The sequence below is a fragment of the Drosophila subobscura genome, chromosome U (assembly GCF_008121235.1).
Source record: "Drosophila subobscura isolate 14011-0131.10 chromosome U, UCBerk_Dsub_1.0, whole genome shotgun sequence".
NCBI classification, from domain to species: Eukaryota; Metazoa; Arthropoda; class Insecta; order Diptera; family Drosophilidae; genus Drosophila; species Drosophila subobscura.
In genome coordinates this window covers 20116416-20139308 of record NC_048534.1, presented here as the reverse complement: position 1 = coordinate 20139308, position 22893 = coordinate 20116416, and the positions used below count along the sequence as shown (strand labels likewise).

At 45.4% G+C, this 22893-nt stretch overlaps 4 protein-coding genes across 5 annotated transcripts; 1 reads left to right on the top strand and 3 right to left on the bottom strand.

Annotated features, from left to right (window-relative positions):
* The first annotated feature begins 1015 nt into the window (after nt 1-1015).
* Nucleotides 1016-1980, top strand: LOC117900859. Its single transcript, XM_034811379.1, has one exon. The coding sequence runs from the start codon at nt 1034-1036 to the stop codon at nt 1784-1786; it is 753 nt and encodes a 250-aa protein (XP_034667270.1). The 5' UTR covers nt 1016-1033; the 3' UTR covers nt 1787-1980.
* On the bottom strand, nt 1932-6907 carry LOC117900860. Of its 2 annotated transcripts, none has more exons than XM_034811380.1 (3): nt 6670-6907; nt 2663-2875; nt 1932-2607 (listed from the first exon to the last, which is right to left on the bottom strand). In XM_034811380.1, exons 1-3 carry the CDS (start codon nt 6737-6739, stop codon nt 2390-2392), a joined length of 501 nt encoding a protein of 166 aa, XP_034667271.1. In that variant the 5' UTR covers nt 6740-6907; the 3' UTR covers nt 1932-2389. The 2 variants fall into 2 exon arrangements, with proteins under 2 accessions (XP_034667271.1, XP_034667272.1); XM_034811381.1 differs by lacking the exon at nt 6670-6907 and adding an exon at nt 5865-5900.
* A 2724-nt stretch (nt 6908-9631) lies between these two features.
* Nucleotides 9632-10421, bottom strand: LOC117901358. Its single transcript, XM_034812068.1, is given in 3 exon segments — nt 9632-10079; nt 10082-10181; nt 10341-10421. Coding segments are annotated over 3 exon segments (627 nt in total). The 3' UTR covers nt 9632-9633.
* Nucleotides 10422-10947: 526 nt separating this feature from the next.
* LOC117900861 lies at nt 10948-21483 on the bottom strand. The gene is made up of 3 exons (XM_034811383.1): nt 21176-21483; nt 15791-15976; nt 10948-11667 (listed from the first exon to the last, which is right to left on the bottom strand). The coding sequence occupies exons 1-3, from the start codon at nt 21243-21245 to the stop codon at nt 11450-11452; spliced, it is 474 nt and encodes a 157-aa protein (XP_034667274.1). The 5' UTR covers nt 21246-21483; the 3' UTR covers nt 10948-11449.
* Nucleotides 21484-22893: the final 1410 nt, after the last annotated feature.

Here is a 22893-nt window from a genome sequence, read left to right as displayed (position 1 = left end):
AGTTGGAATTCGGATGGTCTGTGGCGCACCCCTGTATAAATATTTCTATAAATATTTCAGAAAATTTGTAATTGTTCAGCCCAAAAGTGTGCATCACTTGTAGAATCACACATATAAAATTCGTGTAGAATTGCTGCCTTGAAGCTATGAAAATTGATTTCTATACGTTTAAAAATCAAAGAATTATTCAGTAAATTCTAAGGTCTGGCATTTTCCAAGGAGTTTATGGAAGCCTTTATTTTCCACTCCCCAACATTCAATATTTGTCTAAATTGTATGTTCCAAACCACAATCTAGCCACAAGTATGAATTATTTGCCTATCTCATTGCACACGATCGCTGTTAAATGAGGCGGCGAGAGATAGTCCAAGGCCTAGCAGGATGCCCCAAAGGCGACACTAATCAAGAAGGACAGCCAACAATTTGCATAAATTTAATTAGGAATTGCCCTGCCACACTCCACCCCCTGCCCTGTCACTCAGCGCCGCTTGAGATTGAGCACTGCGATTGGGGGGGCCAGACAAGGATAAGGATAAATCAGGCACGAGGGTTGTTGCATTGCTTCCGTACTCGTATGTGGGTCACATAATTGGATTAAACTTCTAGGGCTATGCGAGTGTCGGCTTGGATTAGTGAAGCAAATCCCAATACCCGTTATGTGAGGAGCGAAGTGACATGTGGAGAGAGTTGGGGTTTGACAAGCGAAGAGAGCGACACAGAGTGGGAGGAGATGGGAGTGGAGTGACAGTAGCGGAGAGAGCGACACAGAGTGAGAGAGCAACAGATTGACAGTCAGCAAGAGAGAGTCACAGATCGATTTACAGTGAGAGAGAGCGCCGCAGTTGACAAGCAAAGAGAGAGAGCGAGAATCAGATTGACATTTAATGAGAGCAGAGCCACAGATTTGACATTCAATGAGAGCAAAGAGGGGTGGGGGCAGACCCTAAGCTGATAAGTCCCGTTTATTGATAACCCAAACGGCAGTCATCCGAGCTTTCGTTTTGCGCAGCTCAGTTTCATATTTCCACCAGAGATGATCGGTAAATCGCTTCCACTGCTGCTCCTCCTGCTGGTGCCTTCCATTATCGATGCGCTGGGCACCCAAGTGATCTGCTATGACCACAAGCGCATGTTGACCCTCATCGAGGGCCTCAATGGCACCGTGGACGAGCAGCTCTCGCTGGCAGCGTCCACCTGGGGCAAGCTGCGCGCCGACTACCCCAGGGATGTGGCCAAGATCGACGAACTGGACGAGACCATGCAGCGGGTGATGTGCAACAAGGACCAGAACATCTCGCTCAGCCAGCAGCTGCAGGGCCATCTCATGCGCGAGCACATTCGGGAGCATCTGGAGACCATCAACACGACGGCGCTCTTCCGACAGGCCCTCGAGGCGCCCGAGCACGAGCTGGGCAAGTGGCAGCTGGCCATTGGGCGGCACTCGCAGCGCTTCCACTGCCTCTTCAAGCCCGAGCAGCTGCAGAAGATCATTGGCAGCGTGCTGAAGCGTTTGTACAGCCTGGAAAAGTCCAACAAACTGGCGGCGTTACTCTATCAGCTGTACCTGGTGGGCAGCAGAGCGAAAGAGTCCTTCCAGCTGATGGTCTCCTCCGAGCTGCTGCTCTACGAGCGCTACAAGAGCGGCGGCCAGAAGAGCGTGGACTTTGACAATTACATGGCCAAAATGTGGCAGAGCCTGCAGCTGGAGGAGCCCTACACGAGTCTCGATCAGGCACTCAAGCAGCGACTGGTGGATGCGATCATTGATCTGTTGGGGTATCTGTGAGGGTTTAGGAGAGCTTCTTGGATATCTCTGAGTGGGTGAAAGATCTTCCAGGATATCTATGAGCCTTATCGCTGAGGGGGATTCAATTGTGTAAACTTTATTCGGTGTTTGTGTGCTTGAATATTTCTTTTTTGCATTGAGTTTCGTGTCTGTTTGCAGCTGTGATAATTACATAGAATTTGTGTTCTTTCTTTGTTCTTTTTGTGTGCTTTTGCTTGACATTAAAATATGTTTTACATAGTATACTGTTTTTGGTATAGACTTCTGTTTACTGCCATTTGTTTGTGGATTATTTCTATAACTATTTGTGGCAAATCTTTGTGGGGTTGACTTTGAGCTTGGCTAACTTGTTCGGCACTCAGCCAGGCAAAATCATATTCAAACTTAGCATACATAAATCTGTAATCTGCAATCTGCAATCTTGAATCTTTGAGGGAGAAGTTGTGTCTAGGCTAAGGTGTAAATTAAACTAACTAAATTGGTAATCAGCAAACAGCCCGGCGCTGCTGGCCACAGGCAAAATATCACGTTCCAACTAAAATACAAAGACAGAGAGAGGGGGAGAGAGCGTTGCTGCGGCAGGACCTTCCTTCAGCGCCTCCTCTAGATGGACAGTTGCGGAATTAGCCCAAGTATTGGAATCATAAGTATGGCTGTCATAATGGCCACCAGGCCGGGGGCACTGTTGCAGCGATCCGTGAGGCAGTCCTCGCAGAATATTCGCCGCACATTCTTCTCCGGGCTGGTGACATTGCACAGCTCCACGGGATCCGATTTGTTGGTGTAGTAGCAGAAGCGTTTGGTGATTATTTTGCCATTGTCTGGGGGGGAATAAAATTAGTTGAGGATTCACTTAGGGCCTGGACTGGCACTCACTCTCCTCCACAGTCTTGCGGCACACGGGCCGCTCGTGATCCGAATTGATGGTGCTGTTGCAGCTCCGCAGCAGATTGATGTTCCGCTCCTTGATGAGCTCCGTGGGTATGTTGTCCTCCTGGAAGGTCACATCGCAGAAGTCCTCCGCCCCAATGGTGTCCGAGCTGCAGTGCCAGCACTGCAGATGCCGCTGCTGCTGCTGCTCGTGGCCAGCTGCAAAAAAAGGGAGAGAGACAGAAAGGGGTCTCAAACGTACTTCCTTTGACCTTTGACAGGGACAACTTTTAGTTTTGCGTTCTAAAAATACTCGCGGATGACACAGTTTCCAGTTGAACATTCGATATGGGCTGGGGCTTGCTCTGCGTCTCTATGTGTGTGTATCCCCGGCACTGGGTCGAAGGATTCTTCGACAGCAATGTTGACATCATCAACATCAGTGCCAGGGAGCCAGGGAGCCAGAGAGCCAGCGAGCCACTGGGGTTCATGTACCGCCCCCACTGCTGTCGGGGTGGAGTGGCGCGTGGCCAGTCGTGGCGGCGCCAAAGCCCAATTTTTATTACGTATACGCCATCAAGGCACTGAATGATGGCCGATTCACTGAAGTTTGTACCAGAATTGTTGGCTAAATTGTGCGTCAATTTGTGGGCGTGGCTGTGCTTAGGGCTGGAGGAGGTGGAGCAAATTGCAGCAGGGAATGGGAGATTAAATGGGAGATTAAATTTGAGTTTTATGAGGAAAAAGGTGCCAAAGTGTGACCTAAGGAGAAGCCTCTCAATTATGTATTCTACATCTTTAACCTTTTGTGCTAAAAACACAAATAAAATTCCATCTATTCTCTTTTCATTTCTTGTATTTTGATTGCCTTTGGTTTGGCTCCTTTTGCAGCTACTTCCCGCTCATTCCTTTCATTTTTTGCGCCTCCAATAAGTCATTGAGATGCAATTATCCGCCCCATCCCACACAACTTTCACTGATATATATATATCGTATATATTTTCCACCCATTCATGACTAAAAAATTTGTTTATTTGTTTTCGTTGTGCGTTCGATTCGCACCTCGAATATATTTCCATTTCACACACAAATTCCTATAGGAAACGGCAGGCAAAGAGCGACTTCCACTATTTATAGTTGAAGACAAATGAATTAATTAATTCAAAGAGTTTCGCGAGAGAAGCCCCCACACTAATTGGCTGATAAGTTTGCGTGATTTGGTGCCTGACAGTGAATCAAGATCGGGCTGAGTCCTTGAGTCCTGCTCGGGTAAAGGTGGAAGCAAGCAGTGGCAACGGTGGCAGGACCTAGCCCCGTTTTGTGTGCTTGGCAAGCAAACATGCCACTTGGCCACGTGCCCCCAAGCCACAGCCACAGCCAGAGCTGCCTTGGGTCAACACCAGCCAAACCCCAGCCCCAGCCCAAGCCCCGAGGAGTGCCTGTCAAATATTGACTGTAAAACATTTATATTTCGTTTTCTGTAAAGTTTTCGCTGCTAAATTGCATTATTATAACCCTGCCTGACGCTCCAAGTCCAGCGGCACTTGCTGTGTCCTTGGCATGTCAGCGAGTGCTAAGAAAGGAAGTTTCTCGGTTGCATTTCCACCCACTCTTAGCTGGACATGTGCATAAACTAGGCCCGCAGCTGTCGGACTTTGGTGGCTGCCTGCAAAATGTTTTGCTTTGGAATTTGCCACGTGCAGTTTTCAGGCAATTTTCAGAGAGTTTTCTTTGCCCCGCTCCTAGTGGGAGTAATTGATTGTTCTTTATGGCCTGGGCTCCGACTCAAGGTCGGTTTGGAACTGTTTTGTTAACATTCTCGAAGCCTTTTGGTAAGGTCACGCACAGGCCGCAGCTTTGGTTTGGCTTCTTTGGGGGGTCCTGGGCAATTGAAAGCTGATACTTGTCTGAGAGGAAGTTGCACTCCACATACCCTTAACCTTACCCTTCTTTTGCTGCTTTGTGGTGCTAAAAATCCACCCCCGAAGCCTAAGAAATGCCGTTGTAAATGGGCTTTCAAGCGTAAGTAAATTTTGGAACACACCCCATGAAAACACACACAAAAACAGGCACAACAACAAACACAATTTGATACGGATCGGATGTGTGTCACTTCCTTTTGGAAGCCAAAACCCTGCCCGTCGACTCATTATCAGTTACGCAATTTGCTGCCATTGAACAGAGCGGAGGAACTAACCCCCAAGGAGGACACAGACCAGAGTGTGACATAGTTTCCATAGCGACTCAGAGGGGGGGCGACTGAGGCTGGATGCTGCCGCAGAAGACAGCGGGAGTAAGTCAGTCGCTGCTGGTAACTGGAGCAGACGCCATCCTGGCGCCAGTCAGACATGCGCAAAGCCAGTCCCAGCTCAGATTGCAGACCAGAGTGGGCCAAAGACAAAAGCAAAAGGCAATTAGATAATTGCAGGACGTGAAGAACGGCTAATTGAGAGCAACAGGAGGGCCCCAGACCCAGACCCAGTCCGCTTCGATTCACCATTTAATGGCCAGCCCCCCAATCAGCATCGATTCAGCATTCCAATTATGGAATTTGCATTCACATTTAGCATTTTGTGTTTGCCCCAATCACGTGAAGCCAAGCAAAGCGAACAAATATCAAAATAAATATTGTACAATGTATGGCAGTGGGGCCGAAAATATTTTGGATTTATATGCGCCATGCCATGCAGGTTGCCAATCACCGAAAATGCGTGAAAATCAACCAACAGAAAGTGCTACATACAAGCAGATGTACATAGGTACATAACTGCATACATATGTATGTACATAGGTACATTTATTTTTATGTACGAGTGCATGTAGCGCTGTTCGTTAAGCAAGCAATGACCCAACAATATTTGGTTCTTGTTTCGACAGAAAAATTGCTGAGAGTGACAAGGTGTAAGAGTAAAAGATGGCAGCAAGGAAAATAATAATTAATTGAATGTGCAATTGATGTGTTTGTTACTTAATTTATGAAGATCTTGGCAGTGATTTGGAACAAGTATTATTGCTGTGTTAGAACTGTTAATTAATATTTACAGAGTGCCAAGAAAAGTGACATTTATTTGGTTATAAAATAACTAATTTTGGGTTAATGTCTCAGAGCTCGTTTCGGGCTATTTATTGTGTTCACTTTAATGCATTTTATGCTTTTGAATGATCCCCCAAATACGATTATTATTATCCACATAAAAATGGCAAACACCTTCCATTAATTCTGTTTAAATTTCACTTCTGTTTTGTGGCTCATTATTTCCAAACAAATTCTGTGGAACTTCTTAAACACCTTCCCTGTTCTCATTGATATTTCTCTGCCACTCTACCTTTGCCACACCAATCAAAATCTCTGGCAAATCTTCAATTATCTGCGCCCCACGCTGTGTCACTCGCCACACGTGTTCCACAGTCACAACAAACAGACATCCCGGCGAATGCATAAACATCCATCGGCCCATTAATATATCATTATATTAGCATTTGCTATTAATTTGTTTATGACAGATAAAAACAGCGGACAGCTCCATCATTCTGAGTGCTCGAAGCGAGAAACTGTCGCTCATAAATCTTCTGGCAAATCGCGAGAAATAGCATTAAAAATGCTCAGAGTGAAAAGTGTGAATAAATTATGTGAAGTCGATGCTGAAAATGATCGCAAAAGTTGTAAGAATATTTGTGGCGTTAGAGAGAATTTTCATAAACACCGCAAAAAGGTGAATCGTAAAAACTTTTGCCCCAGGCCCAGCCATCAAACCGCATAAACAAAATCAAGAGCTGGTAAAAATGAGGGAAAATTTCATTCATGGGAACCGTCAGCCAAACCATACCCGAAAAACTCATCGAAAACCTGGCGCAGCCTTGTCGGGGCAGATGGAATTACACGTAAACACACAAATTAATGCAAAACTGTGTACAGTTCTTGTGGGTTGGTGGCGATTATGTTTACACAGACATTATGGACCATGTTCACGCAGCGATCGACACTTAGCGGCAGCACCTGAGGAGGTTCTCACCTGAAATGTGCCAGGCATTGGCCAGCAGGAAGACGCCGGCGATGAGGGCTTTCATGGGCACTGCCGTCATGATGGAGCAGCGACTGGAATGATAACTGGGAATCCTTTGCGGCACTGGCAGGCGACTCTGTGGCGCCGGTCCTTCTTTTTGAATCCTCTAATCAGAGAGAGACACAGACAGAGAGAGCGAGAGAGAGAGCTGTGGGAGAGTGCGCGCGCGATGCAAACAGTTGCTCGGCCGAGGAACGACTGTGCCTTGGCCACTGCCACTCGCAGGCTTCGCAGTCAAAGTGGGAACGCAGCAAACTGCGACGCTGGCTGATGCTGCCGCTGCTGCCAGCAGCGGCTGTGTGTTGTTGACGTGGACGCAAGACGATGACGTCGACTCTTGGGGATGCCCATGCCAACGCCGCCAGACAACCAGCCAGCCAACCAGACATACTTAGTAGTATTTGTGCGGGTTTTTGCTTTGCTTTTTGTCTTGCAGGCAGTTTTATGCTGGCTCCATTGACGATGTTCTTGCAGTTTTTGGCAGCGGCTGGAAGAAGTTGAAAAACAATGTGGATAAATGGGCCACAATCTATCACCCACACATACAACGTACAAAATGAGTGCAGGGTAATGTGGGGTCTATCATTATTTTGTTTTTTTTACAACTACAATTTTTATGTTCTTGATTTAACGGAAATATTTTGTATTTATTACATTTAAAAGTTTTCTCTCAAGCGGTGACCATACATTGGTTCGAAACTTGGCTAGCACGAATGCTTATGCTATAAAAATGTGCTGTAACCATAAGCTTTGGCATGGCAATATTTTGTACATGCTAAAGGAAAAGTTTTACTATTTCTTGGAAGAGATTCGGATAGGGATCGATCTCTGATTGAAACTGGCAAGAAGGACAATGCTTAGTTTCGGGCAGTATTTACACCGTTTAAAAAGAGCTGGAAGATATTTATGGCATAATTTGACAAAAAGTCCCATTGGTACCATTGCGAAGTTATGGCAGAGCTGCCGATCTGGCTAGGCAGTTAAACATAGTTGGACAGCTCCAGTACTTTTCGACCACTGATAATCTCGATACACAAATAAGTTAAGCTACTTAGATAAGCCACAGAAACAGTGTAAATCTTGCAGATTTATCAGCGGCAGATAATGCTGACTTCAGTGGCACCTAATCACACGATAATCTACGCAGCTTTATGGTCATGTTACGTCGGCTTGGCTTAAGTCTTTAGTCATGCATTTAGGCAGTGACATATCTAGATCTACATACCAGCAGACTGCTCCTCGTGTTCCAAGCAAATGATTCACATTCAGCCACCACCGAACGGTGCGCATGATTCACGAGCAGGACGCACATTTGGCAGTTGGCAGCCCGCATTCATTCGGAATTAGCCAAATTTGGCCACACTCTTACCAAATTAGCCACGGCCAGAGCCACAGTCATAGCCATAGCCGTGTGGAGCACACGCACCTGGCAGATATACGATTTCGTATGCAAATCTTGACACTAATCTGCGGCATTAGTGGCTCCTCCCCATAGCCATAGCCACCAGAGCTACCTGAAGCAGCAAAAGCCAAAGTTGACAAAGCGTGAAAAATGCAACTTGCTCGATCGAGTGTGCGGATTGGCAGGGGGCTGGCTCAGTGGGGTGGGGAGGCTGAGGTTAAGGCCTGAGCAGTGGAAAATCAAATTCAAATTTAAATCCAAATCCGAACTCGAACTCGAATCACAGCATAAGCGTTGGAGTCGAAGAGCGAGCATGCGCATGTGCAGCCAGCAGCCAACGGCCAACAGGCAGCGGGCAGCAGGCAACAGGCAACAGGCTTGCCCTCTGGCCACGGGGCGTATGCGCAACATTCGATTGTCGATTCTCAAGAGCCCGCTGTGCCGTTGCGCCGTTACCCCTTTGCCGTTGATAAATGGCCAGTTTTATTGAATACTCTGTACGACATTTTCGCAGCAGAGCAAAATATGTAAGTTGCAGGCCGGCAGCCAACAAAAATCACACACAAATAAAATAAAATAAAACAAAAACAAAATAAAAGCCGTGCGACAAGTTTAAATGGCCAAAACGTTTATGCTGCGGCTTAGTTGCCACCACCCATTTTTGCTGTATTTTATCACATTTTATTTCATTTTACGCGTAGTATTTTTTTTTTCCTTTTTTTTATGACAGCTTTCGGTTTTGTGACAAATTTTATTTATATTCGTTATTATTTTCATGCGATTTTAATTAAATCATAATGGAATTATCACGCAGCTCGGACATGGGCGGCACCCAGCACCCAACGCAACCCAAAAGACAGCCACAATTTGTCTTTTTCTGTGCCTAAAACTGTCGGCAAGTCCTACGCTCAATTAGCTGAGGTCAAAAGTTACAAAAAAAGGGAGATACAGTGAAAAGCAAAGGAAGAATTATTTGCGTGGTCGTGCAATTAAGGAATATTTGCAAATTGAATGCCAAGCTGAACCTCATTTCCGCTTCGATGCGCTGGCTGATCCACACATAAGCATGTACATATGTATGTACATATGTACATACATAAATACATATGTATGTATAGGTATAAATGCAGCATGTTGTGTGCTAAAGGAATCTTTATGCCAGCGTCTCTGGCAATATTCATTCTTTACGAGCCGCCGCAATGTCAAGCGCAGTGATGTGAGACAATTACTTTTGATTTGCCTTTGGCAAAATTGCATTTGATTGTGCAAAGAAGGAGGAGGGTAAGTCGGTCACTCAGTATAAATATGGCTACGAATTGAGTCACTTGTGTAGAAAAGATGAAAAGTGGAAGCTGAGATTGCACTGCAGCTTTGCTTGAGTTAGGTCATCGGTCTGAGCATTAGTCAGCATTTGGGATGGTGCGGCTTGCAGGTTACTGGAGGAAATGAGCAAGGTGTAGCCATAGAGCTAAAGGGGAACTAAAACTAAATGGAATCTAAAACTCTACCCATCACATTCTTCCTACATGCAACGCCCTTGTTCGATTCCTGGCCACACACGCCACCTTGTGTATCTTGAAGGACACATTCCAGCTGCGTTCGTTGAGTGTGGTCAGGATGCAGTGCAGCAGCTGCTGCATCTGGCGCATACGCAGCACATACGGAGCACTCTCAGAGTCCTTGAAGAGCGGTTTGCCCTGCGCCTGGCAGTGGAACATGAATAAGGCGCCACCGGCAGCGACCTCGGGTATGAAGCCAAAGACCAACGCCTTATCCTTGAGCTGCAGGATGCCCGTCTTGTGGTGATGACTGAAGAAAATGCTGAGTGCGGCCCCGAGGCTCCTGTGCCTGTTGTAGAGTATCCCATTGATCACTTTCTCCGTGTTCACCCAGAAGTGATTGCCGTCCATGGAGCAGGCGGTGAGCAGATTCTCCAGCGCCAGCTCCCCTCTGGCCTATGTAAGCGCTTAGCACTGGCATCGTGGTACTTGTGGCCATTGACCATGATCCTGTCCAGCGTGTGAGCTACAGTACCCCCCCACGAGCCACGAAACTGTATCTACTGGCAAGTGAGTCGTAGGTAATGGGATTATGTAGACTCAAAGTGAATTTGAAAGCTATGTATCAGCCATCAACTAACCAATGTGTAAGCTCTATGCATAAAAGCCCATCTTTTGTGCGTAATAAAAGACGCTGCTGCTGCTGCGCCGCTGCTCACATGCATTACAGTGGTTGGCACCGTTACAATGTTCCGTTTTGCCTGCTGCCCACGAACTGCCCAGCATGTGAATGTGTGCATGCCGACTTCTTGTTTAATGACATCGAAATTGAGGGTGGGTCTTGCTTGCCCTTTTGCATCTCTGCTTTGCCGTTTCGATCTCGCTGAGCGCAGCTTCGCGCGGCAGCGTGGAGACGTAGACGAAGAAGAGCGAACTTCGAGAGAGCGCTAGGCAGAAACGTAAACAACGAAGAGCGGGCGTCGAGAGAGCGCGAGCAGGTAGAAAGCTAAACCAAACAGAAGCAGAACGAAAAAGTAAAAAGCAACAAAAACATGCAGCTGAGGGTCAATAATGATGTTTGCAAAGCAGGTAAGCGGTGGGGTTCCGCTTCGAAGACACCGTATATGTAAGTGCATAATTCCAGCGCGACAAGTAACCTTATTGGACTTAGGGCATGCCCATGGATCATCGAAGGAAAAAGTAATTTTAATTTCTAGTTCAACGTTGACTGCTGCATCCAATCCCTCTCTGAAAACCATTTCAAATAACTCCCAAATCCCATAGAAATCCTTCATTTTCGTACCATCTAATTACGATTTATTTTTGTATTTTATTTACGCGACACACACAAACACCGCGTGACGTGACGGGTGGTGCGTGCTTGCGCGCTTTCCATTTTCAATTACAAATACGATATTAAAGGTATTACAAAGATGTAAATACATACATACAAATTACAACAAAGTTAAGTGTGTGTGTGTGATCGAGTGTGTGTTGCGTGATGGTGATTCGAGGTGTATACAATAGTTGGGACTACGATTAGCTGATTGCTTGCTGGTTGAATTGATTGATTGAGAGGGTGACCAAGTGGCATGTCGTGTGCATGATGCAGTCCATGATGATGACAAATGTGACTCTACTACGTCCTGCGTGCAATTGTGATGCTGTGTGTGGCATGTGGCATAGTGACTATAAAACTCGATGAAGAAATTCAATTTCCTTAATTCCTGGGGCAGCCCAAGTACGCAAAACGCTGTAAAATCTTGTAATGGCTTGAATTCAGTTTGCACATCCGTAATTAAGTCCGACTCCCTGTGCTCCCTGGGACTCATTTGCATAGCTGCTGCCTCAGGGCTGCCAGCAGGGGCAGCAGGAGGAGTGCCAGCAGCGGCGATATGCCGCCGGATCCGTTGCAGCCGTCCGTGGTGCAGGTGCGGCAGTAAACGGTCTTGATGTAGGACGAGGTCTGGTCCATGGCGCACTTGTCTGCCGGATCGTCCATGTCCTCATAAAAACAGGAGCGCGAAATCACCCGCTTGCCGTACACTGAAAAAAAGGGAAGAGCAGAGAGAGCAGCGTTTAAATATTTTCATTAAACAATTTTAATTAATGTCTGCAGTGGGTGAGGGGTATAGAGGGGGGTGCGCTGTGTGCGCTTTAAATTAAATTTATGTGTACGTGCCTCGCGTGGGCTTCAGTCTCCCGCCATTCTGGTTTTCGCTCGCACCATGAAAAAATCTCAAAAATGACATTTGAAATGGCCACGGGGCCTGCTTCAGATGTGGTCATTGTGCTGGATAAGTGCCAGGGAATGATGGATATTACGGGTCGGCATTCGGTTGAGGCATTCAGTCATTCTTTGGCTTTGAAATCATCCACCAAAACATGTCAAAAGTGGGCTAAATCGTTGGCAATGTAATTGGAAGATTTATTGGCTGCCTCCTGACTGCAGCTATCTTTCAGTTGGCATCTGTAAATTCTTGAATTATAATACCAGCGCACCTTCACCCAAAGAAAGTAATTCGAGTAGGCACCTCTACGATGGCTTATCTCAGCGTGCCACCAACCCGCGTAATAGGTTCAAGGCTCACCGTCGTACGAGCATGCTTGGAGTTCCAAGCAAAAAAAGCTGCGCCTCCAACTGCACAAATGAGTTCTGGCCTGGCCTGGCCTGGCCTGGCCTGTGTCTATGTCTAGAGGTTCGCCAAAAAACAAACCGAACGTGAAACTCGGCGCAACGAGACAATTTGCAATCAAACAGCGAATGAAAACCAGAAAGAGCAACAAAAGTTCACAACAAATTGCGTTTCTCATTGCGTGTCTCCGTCTCCGGCTCCGACTCAGTCTCAGTCTGTGTGCTGCACAAATAGAACAAAACGACAAAATGCTGAAAACATTTCAAGTGAAATAAAGCAAAATCAAAGTTTAAGAGCCGCTCGAAATGGGCAACAGCGTTGACCATTTTTGTGATTGGCTCAGACTCGGATGCGGACGGACACCGGACGGACAGTGAGCCATGAAAGCAAATGCACACGCACATACGTACATATGTACGTACGTACGGGTAGAGAGACGCCTGTTTGGCTTAATAAAATTGTTGACAATTGTCGCCTTATCATGGCCGCGGCATCAAACAAGGCTCGCAGAATGCAGCGCATTGAGGGAGGGGACGGGACGAGTTTGCTTTGCTTGCCACAAAACAAAACAAAAAGTCAACAAAAATGCTGGAAATTGTTTGCCACACACACACAGTGTCATAAATTTAAATTTTAATTAATTTAATTATTTATGGCTTGTTTCGGATTTTTTATACAAATAAATAAGAAAATGTTGAGACAAAAAAGAAACAAAGACAGAGCGAAGGAGTGATGCTGTGAGCGACGAAGTTTGCACACACTCACGGTGAGAATTATAGCATGCAGGTTGAAAAATCTGTTTAAACTTGTTCTTCATGTCTTGGAAGTTCCCCTATCAAAACTCGCTTAAACAAAGAATCATTTATACATCCAAACTCTTACCACATTCACTCCCTTTTGGCTCTGCAAATTCCCCAGAGAAAAGTGCATAAAATAAGCTGTTGGCGGCCAAAAATGGCTGCCTGCTAGCCATCAACTCTTTTGGGTTTTGAAGCCAATGCAACAAGTTGCAAAATATTTGCCAAGTGACGTGCTACCTGACAGACAACTGGTACAGTGGATACACACAAACACAAACACACACACCATGCCACAGCCTGCAGCTAATTGCTTGGCTGCAGATTTTCGGGCTGAGTAAAAATTATGGAATACATTTTTAATTTGACATTTGGCCAAAAACTTTGCCACTCGTCCAAAGGCACATTCATGGACAATTAATTTAACGGCATATAAATTGATTGGAGACTGGCAACAACCACAGCCAGCTGCAGCTGCAACAACATGTTGCATCGCCTAGTTGCATTTTTCTCAGACATTCTGCTGCCGCGTTGCCCCTCCACTGGGGTCCGTCTTCTTATGGCCCGTAATTGAGCGCTTCACGCTGTGCAACAACTTAATTAATTTATATGTATTTTTGCCGATCGCCCATAAGCCCCCGTGCCCCTCTAGTTCGAGCTCCAAGCTCTGTGTTCCGATCGTATATTATGTATTTTTCGCATTACAAGCGCTGCTCATGTTTCAGTTTTTGGGGAATGAGACTGAGACTCAGACTCAGACTCAGACTCAGAGACAGCCTCAGTCTGCAATTGCAATTTTAATTGCAAACTGCCAACTGAAAATCTTGCAAATATTTGCCGCCGAGCCAATTTGTAGACGCTTGATTGCAAAAATTTAATGGTGTTCATTAATTGGCCATAAGAAATTGCTTAAATGTTGTCCGCGAAATCGAAATCCCTGCCACTGCACTCGTTGTTTGTTGTTGCTGTTGCTCTTGTGGCTGCTTTTGTTGATGTCATGCTCATGGATAGATCAATAAACGCTTTTTGAGCATTTGAAATGGTGAAATAAGTGGTAAATAAATTAAAAATATTCTGAACATGGAAGGGAGTTTACGCAATTAATTCTGCCATTTAAATCAGTAAGATAATTTGTAATTTTAGCTTGTCAACTGCCTAATAAAGATCAATAAATATCCATAAAAGTGCAGCCCAATTTGACTCTAATTGATGATCATTTAATTATTCTAATAAATCACAAGCCAAACCCCATTGGAACTTCTCTACAAATATAGAGCAGCAGTCCCAACAGATTTGTCCGAATAATCATAAATTTATATCAAAACTTGTACTGATTTGGCACATCTCTATTTAGGCAAACCAAAATGGATTTTAATTGATTTGTCACATGGCCTAAAAGGCATCCAAAACGGACCAAGATTTATGAGTAATTTTAGGTAGAGCGACTTTTATTTAGATTTATTCAAATATTAGCCAGAGTGCAATAAAGTTGATCTACTTTAGCAAATAAATTGTATATATTTTGCTTTGTTTATTTTGTAATTTTTGTCTATTGTTTATTGGACTGCCCATAACGACTGCCAATTGTTATTACATCATTAAATGTTGGCATTTTTGTTTCGCATTGTTCGGCTGGGGTTGACCCACATTGCGGATGTCTGCCTATTGGCCAAGCTCGGCTCGTCTGCTTTTGACAAGCTTATGTGCCGACTGGCCGTCGTGACCAGGTGAATGCTGATGATGATGATGACGGGGACAGGCCCAGCACCAAAAGCGAATTCAGATCAAAATGCAGCGATACGGCTCGTTTGGCAAATTGGACAAACAGTGCGGATTTCCATTTCAATTTCAATTTCAAATTTAATTTCAATTTTCAGTTTAGCGTCGTTGTACCCTGGGTACAGAGAGGGAGTATTATGGGGTTGGGTAGATGTGCCTAAGGGTAGGAGTTCTTTGAGAATAAAAGCGTACGAAAATTATTCCCTCAGCTTAACAGATTCGTTGTGAAGAATCATAAGTTAACTTCCCATAAGAAAAACAATGACTGTTTCAAGGGTATCCAAAACGTCGTTCCCCTCCGCCTGTCCGTCAGTCCTATCTTGATTGGGTTTTGTCGGCTCTCTCTCTCTGTGGCTTGTCGTATGCAAATGCACAATTTGCTCTCTGGCCACAGGGCAACAATAAAACATGCCTAGCAGCCATGTGCAGCCGAACACCGAAACCAAAACCAAAACCGAAACCGAATCGAGCTTAAGATCGCCACGAACCAAATATCACTCATATGCCGCGTGTGTGTCTCTCCCCATAAATTTGCCGTAAATTAGCGGCACATGCAACTCTGTGGGCCAAAGTGTCGCCACTTGTTGGCTGTCGCACCGCACCGCACCGCACCGCTCCTCCCCCTGTGTGCCTTGCCACGCCCCCGATCAACGCCCAGCCAGTGTGGCAGCTGCGGCGGCTGCAGCCTGCAATTGTCCGCTGGTTGTTGCACTTGTTTGGACTTTGTCGTGGCAATAAATTTCAATCTCGTTTGAGTCTCTTGTGGCAGTGTCCCAGGCACAGTGCCCGTTCCCAGTGGGGTCGGGGTGCCTCTCCCTCTCTCGATCTCTCAATCTCCTAATCTCCAAAGCTGTCCAAAGACCGCACACGCGGTCACAACAATGCAACGGGTTGAATAATTGGGCATGCCTGTGGGTAGGGAGGGGGTAATGTATTGCTGTGGGTCTTTGATCTCACCTTCCTGCACCAGTTTCTTGCACACGGGACGCGCGTTCACCGACTTGACACCCACCGAATAGGTGCAGTTGACGTAGCTCCAGTAGCGCTGCTGCTCCGAGATGCTGTCCGGCTGGAAGGGATCGTTGCAGAACTCCCCATTCGAGACGTCCGTGGAGCAACGCCAGCAGCGAAGCACGGCAGTAGCTGGAAGAGAAATTGGATTGGGTAAGTAATTGCAGAAATATAAAGTTTGTTTTGGGTAAACAGAATCTACAGTTAGGTTTGGTTTTGTAACTGTACTCAGCTTAAAGCTACCTGCGCAGCCGACGCACCGAATTGCCCATGCGCCCTATGCAGAACTGTGCAGAAAGAGAGCGAGAGAGAGCGAGAGAGAGCGAGCGTTGGAGCAGGTAGCGGCTGCTGCTAAGTTGCGGACGAAGCTTCGCTAGAACGCGAGATAACTGCAGCAAAGAAGAAGGTGGGAAGAAGACTCGAAAGAACGGCGCGTAAGCATCTGCTTGAGCTAGAGGGAGAGAAAGGTACAGCAACGAAGAAGGTGGGATAGAGAGAAGAAAGAAACACCGCTGCAGCGCGTAAGCATGCGCTAGAACTGTATTTGTATACAGTGAGTAGTGCAAATAGCGAACAGTAGTGATCACTTACGATACGGATTAAGGATTTTATGACTAAATAACTAAATATGACTGAAAACTGCAGTTTAGGCTGAAACATTTAGAGCTAAGAATTAATTCTTTCCCGGCTTATGGTAACCATCTCTTTATCATTTAAATTTCATCAGACTTCATTTATCTTTTATGCCATACCAATACAATTATCGCATCCATTAAAACCCGCTTGCAACCCATTAGAAAACACTTGTTGGGCTCTTCATATCTACCCCTGTGGTCAATTAAATCCTCATAAAGTGTGTACGTAATTTTCTTGGCTTTCCCAATCGCCAATTCCAGCGATAAGGATGAACCCGCAACGATCAACTAATGAATCGAGTCGATCCATAATGCAACTTTGAGAGCGCTTCCTGCTGCGTGTGCCGCTGGCGGAGAGCTCTTTGAAATATTGCCGAGCTGAAATTAATTAGGCACGGGAGCCTTTCGGCGGAGTTATTTATGCGACAGTCGATGGGAAAACTGCCTTATAAAAGTGTCAAAAGTCTGGGCACTGGCTGGTTTATGCGCGGCGATTAGACTACGCGTAGAGTGTGTAAATAATAATTTGATTAATCCATGCGATCGGAGCGATTGAAGGAGAACGCTGGATGATCATGATGGCTGGGGATGATGGCTATGATGGCGACAATAAAACCCGTTTCTCGTGGCCAATTTAAACGTCAAACGCTAACGTTCGGGTTAAATGCACTTAACCAACACTTTGAGGCGCGTTTAAGCGAAAGCCTAGATAAGCAGCGCAGAGGGGCAGGGTCCATGCAGCGGGGAGCAGAAGTGTGCCAACGCACTGGCACAGCGCATTTGGCCGAAACGTGTTTGTGGCCAGTCAGCCAGGCAACGAGCGAGCGATCGAGCGACCGAGCGACCGCATTCGGCCATAAACATTACAATTTGCGTTCGAGAACTGAGAGATCGAGAAACTGAGACATGGAGCAACTGAGAAATGGAGAAACTGCGAAATGGAGAGGCCAAACCAAAGTCTCTTTGCATGGAAATTATAATCATTTACAATATATTGAAATTAATTGACAGTTGAATTGTCAGATCGTTTGCAGAATTGTTTATTTGCGCGTCCGCTTCGGCCAACGGCCAGTGGCAGTTTACTAATGGTAATGACTGTAATTCTATTGAAACTGAAAATTGATATTGTGCGGTTTGTGGCTGCCACTGCCACTGCCACTCGCCTGCTTGCCACCACTCAGTGTGTGCTCTATGCTCGGTGGTTGCATTATGCCAAATGTTGTGGCAGTTGCAACTGCGTCCCAAAAATGGTCAGAGACATTTGGGGCCCGCGAATACGAGTTAGCAAGTGCGTAAGTATTTGTTGGACGAGATGTTTTCGCCGATACTTTTGGCAAATGGAATTCGCCTCCAATCATCGATGGAAAAGCGAGTGGAGGAGTGTGGAGGGGAGCGCTGGCTTTGGGGACAGATCTTGCCCCTACATTTCCATTCAACCACGCAAAATCGTTAGCGGCGGGAATACAACTTGCGTAAAACTTGAGGAGGGTGAATGATTTATTACATAACAAACACACACATACTCGTATTATGTAAGCTGCAAATGCGTGTGGAAAGGTTTGGGAGTATTTGAAATATTTTTACCTGTCTTGCATTTACTTCTATTGATCCTCGCTTTACTTAGCTGTCTCCAAATATTATTCTTTATTTTCCACGCTAAGAACTGAGCTAACAAAAAAGGCAATAAGGAAACAAATCAGTCAAGCAAATTCTGTATCTACCCTGTTCTACCTTCATTAATCATTCATTATAATCTAAGTTGCCTTTTTCTTATATTTACTCGAAGTTTTCTTTACCTTTTCTACACACGCTTCCACCCTATTTGTGTTTATTTATTCACGAATCCTCGACTCCATTTGTTCCCAACTATCCTCCAGGCATATCCTTAGGCTCTCCAGAAATATGTTCACTTAACCCTTCCGAACCTCCTGCCCACCCCGTGCCACCCAACTCGTATGTCCCTCCAATCCGTTTAATTACAGCGCAGCTCGCTCCCTTCTTGGCCCCCCCCTGGCTGAGGTTCATTAGCTTCACTGCGTAAGCCACAATCCAACTGCGCCTAAGCCAACGCTGGAGTTTATTGCCCTCGGCCCTGTAGCTGCTGCCATCCATATCTGCATATGGAATTGCCGCATATGCCACAATGGGGCAAGCGAACTGTTTCCCACACATGTGTCGGGGTTCACATGCAATTTTTCCATTAGGCAGACAAAACTTGGCGGCAAGTGCCAACAGAGTGGAGCTGGGACTTGCAACATTTGGGATCTGCTCGGGGTGCATCTATAAACCATAAATCCAAAGACCCTGCGACTATGCCGCTCACCCAAAGCCCAAGGTGCCTTGCCTGCCGCTCCATATCATTCCCCATTAAACTTGCCAGCTTACGAGTGTGTCGATTGGGTTAGAGGGAGGTGCAGTGCGGTGTGCGTGGTGGGAGCTAAAACTTTGCGGCCCTAAAATGCAATAGAGATTAGGCGGCAGGGACGGGCGGTAGCAGCAGGTTTGCCTGCGACTGCGACTGTGACTGACATGCAACCAAAAGTTCATTCAACTGGCAGCAAAATGCCAAATGCAAAATTCGTCGAACGTTTATCAAAATTGTTTCCCAATTGGCCGGAATGCCACCATAATTAGGCGGCTAGCGAGGAGTGTTGCTTATGGGAAGAGAATGTCTATGCAAATGAGTGAATATGTCAGAGGTCTAACAAATAATAGAGCTACGATATGGCAGCTTAGAGTACTTCGAGTTCCCTTGAGTAAGTCACTTTTGGTAGCACCTAAATCTCTCCATGCATTACCGATTCCCTTTCGAGTGCCAGCCCTTACCTGTAGCCAACTAATTTCTTAAGTACACGAAGTTCGGCAAAAGCAATTGGAAATTCCTCAAGCTGCCTGAATTCCCTAAGTCCCCAACTTAGTGCTTACGTTAAGTAATCAGAATTCCAGGCCCACTATTTGAGTGGAATTCCTGTACCCCTTTACGTAATCGAATACCCTACGGAAGCACACCCATAAGTGGCTGCCAAACCCATAAGAAATCGCATATAGAAATATATATTCAACGATTACAAATCAAAGTAAAATTTGCATTGCAACAAAATAAGATTATTTCAAAAGTCTGACATTTGCTCATGCTCTCTAAACATTCTCGTGGGTGCAGTTTTTAGTTTACTTTTCATTCGATCGTTCATAAATATGCCAAGTGAATCGCACTGATTCAGCGACAGCCACTGAATGGATTTAATTAGGCAGCAACAACAGCAGCGAATTATTAATTGAGAAGATTTCATCGTAGAGATCTGAAGGTTAAGGGCGATGAGGCATCCTCATCGGGTCTGCCTCTGACTCTCTGACACACAGATGAGTTGTACGAAATGGTAGAAATAATTGCATGTTTTTGGGAATATGTTAATTACGTGCTTTGTAATGTCTTTACAATTTTCATTCATGTATGACATGCAGCATGCTTGTAGATATTACAATATTTAATGACTGAGTTGAGTCACTCTTTGATGGTGCTTGCATGTGTTCCAAATTCTCTAATAGATTTGTATCCTGTATCTGTGCAATCTCTTGTGTCATCACTTTGCATGTAAAGGATCTTGTTCACCTTAGAAACAATCAGCAATGATTCTATCTAGAATTACTTTGGTCTACGCTCTGGTATGCCTCTTTTTATGGTCATCGCATGAGTGTCCATAGGTGCACGCTTTGGGGTTTGCCCTCAATAAAATCCTCCACCTTCTGGATCCATTGTGTCACTTTGTATGGTGGAGTAGCCTTCACTCCAGCTTATGCCACTCCAAGTTGACAGTGGCACGCCCCGTGCAGCATAAACACAAATAAACTCTTAGTTGATGACATGCCGCGATATGTGGCACGCATATCCACAAATCCACATTGGAGGAAACTTCAGCAATGTTTTTTTCCAGGAAAGATAGAAAAAGAAAGAAAGATTTGCCCACTGGCAGCTCTTTTCCACTCACATTTTCAGCTGGTTTTTCCTGCCTATTTATAATATTTGTTTTACTTTGAGTGTTTAAGGTTATGAAAATATTTGTGCTGCACGTCGCACGTTTGAGGTAAAAATAAACACAAAACGAGCAGCGGGCAAAATAATATTCCAAGTGCAACGCGAGTAAATCCCATAAATCAGCCAAGAATCGGTGGAGGGGATTTCAGGTATTGGCTGGGGTACTCATTGCGAGTGTCAAGACAATTGCCATGATAATGCAAAAATAAGCAAAATGGAGTGCGCAGACAGTTGGCATTCATCTTATCAATGAGGTCAGACAGAGAATAACAATTGATTGTTTATTTGTATATTTTTCAAGATTTTCTTTGTAATTAAGCTGCAGCAATTGACCTTTGGCGGATGCACTTCGCAGACTTTAAACGAATAAAATTCCGCTTTTAATTACTTTTCTCAACTTTAAGCAGCACCCTAAGACCTAAAGCAAGCCAAAAGTTTCCCCTTTAAGCCATTTCTTTTTTGCGAAACGGAACCCCTTTCTGTGGATGGTTCAGCGAACCCGAGGCTTAGCTTTTTGTTGCACATTTAAAATGGAAACTCACGACCACGCACTTAACTCTGGATAAGAGCTCCCTCCGACTCCACTTAATTAGCTGCACTTTCATGCAAAACCAGGAAATCTAGGAGCTATTCTGCACAGAAAGGAGTGCGACGGCGACCCACCTGCATTGAGGCACAGCAGCAGGGAGAGTAGAGCCAGCAGCAGGCAGCCTGTTGAACCGTACGACGGCATGTTCCTGGGGGAGATTTTCTTTTATGTTTTTTGCACAGCGGATATTTGCAACTGAATATTTTTCAGTTTCGACTCCGGACACTTCACACACTTCTAGCACTCTAGCACGGAGCGGCACGGCACGGCACTTCTTCTGCTCGTTTTGGGTTTGAAATTTACCGAAATATATTGGGGGGAACGACTGCGGACTGCCCGAACGAACGACCACGCATGCGACGCGTTGACAAACTGAATGCGGACTGAAACTTAAACAGAAACTAAAACTGAACCGAAGCGAACTGAACGCAACGGAACTGAGGCTGAGAACTGAACGTTGAATAGTGTGTACAGTGTGTACAGTGGGCACTGAGTATTGAATGCCGAATACCACGCGACAGTTGAACCAATAACAAAAACGAACCCAACCCCAACGCACACGAGTCGCCGTCGCCGCTGCCGTCGCTGCGAGAGATCGCCGAATCGCTTGGCGCTGCTTGCAAAAGAGAGCAGTTGCTGCCGTTGCAGTCAATCGGAGAGTACCTACTGCTGGGGTGGGAAGTGGCAAAGGGAGGGACTGGGGGGAGCTGCTGCCTGCGCGTGAGCGTGGGGCTGGGTCTCGGGTTTACGAGCTCACGAGTGCTCGGCGATATGGCTGCACTTTTTTAATGGTCGCCCGCCAACACTTGCAGTTTCAATGGCGGCACAGTGGAACGAGAGTGATGGTTGAGTGCAGTTTTAGAGTTTCTTTCTTTCGCTCTTTGTTCTTATTCTTTTCCACATTTATTTTTCAACATTCAAGTCTGTAGAAGGCATACAGAAATAAGGGATTAATTTTATTGCTGAAAATATTTTATTTACTGAGAAATAAAATGGTAATATGCAGTAAATGTTCTATTTAAAGCTAGCTTACTGATGAGCAACTCAATTTTTTTGTTTTAATGCATTTATTTATTGCTCTTTGGTTTTTGTTAACTCTGTATGAAGAATGAAGATTTTCTTATATTTTTTAAGCACAACTTCACTTCCTATTTTTGCCCACTGTGCATTTGGCCAGTGCGTTTTGCCGCACCATTTGCCGCTCAATGGCTGTGGCCGTGGCTGTGGTTGCCATCGTCGTCGTCGACGTCGTCTCCGTCCACGTCACCCTGGTGGTTGTCCCTCCGCAGACAGTCGTCACCAGCAATTGAATGCTGAGTTCGATTTGGCCATCAGCGTCGCCCGACGTCTAATCAAGTGCAAGTCTCTGATAAGGAAATGCAATGTTGGCACTGGCACTCGGGCAACGCGTAGGGGAGAGGAGTAGCTAACATTTGTTGCAAACACTTTTTATGCGTTTTCAATTGCAGCCAGAGAATGTGAGTGGCAGAGAGAGAGAGTGTGAGTGGCAGAGTGGCAGCGTGATTGAGTGTGCATAAGCGGTGCACTTCTGTTTTGTCTTCTATAAGTTCTGCGATTGTTTTTTAGCGAGGGTCCTCGATTTTAATAAAGTTTTTGGCTTGGGTTGTGCATTAGTCTTGCGAGTCTTTAATATTTTACGACAAAATTACGACAGGAACGGAATTGATGAGAGTTGGAGTTTGGTTCAACATAAAAAAGTTCCACCAAAGATAGTTTTTTTCTAAGAAAAGAATAAAAAGCAAACTCATAAAATATTTACTAGAATTTGGAG

Coding starts and splice junctions, on each gene's coding strand:
- LOC117900859 (XM_034811379.1), top strand. CDS start 1,034: ATGATCGGTAAATCGCTTCCACTGCTGCTCCTCCTGCTGGTGCCTTCC.
- LOC117900860 (XM_034811380.1), bottom strand. CDS start 6,739: ATGACGGCAGTGCCCATGAAAGCCCTCATCGCCGGCGTCTTCCTGCTG. Junction 2,876..6,669: donor CAATGCCTGGCACATTTCAG/GTGAGAACCTCC, acceptor CTTTTTTTGCAG/CTGGCCACGAGCAGCAGCAG. Junction 2,608..2,662: donor CCGCAAGACTGTGGAGGAGA/GTGAGTGCCAGT, acceptor ATTCCCCCCCAG/ACAATGGCAAAATAATCACC.
- LOC117900861 (XM_034811383.1), bottom strand. CDS start 21,245: ATGCCGTCGTACGGTTCAACAGGCTGCCTGCTGCTGGCTCTACTCTCC. Junction 15,977..21,175: donor GCTGCTGTGCCTCAATGCAG/GTGGGTCGCCGT, acceptor TTTCTCTTCCAG/CTACTGCCGTGCTTCGCTGC. Junction 11,668..15,790: donor CAAGAAACTGGTGCAGGAAG/GTGAGATCAAAG, acceptor CCTTTTTTTCAG/TGTACGGCAAGCGGGTGATT.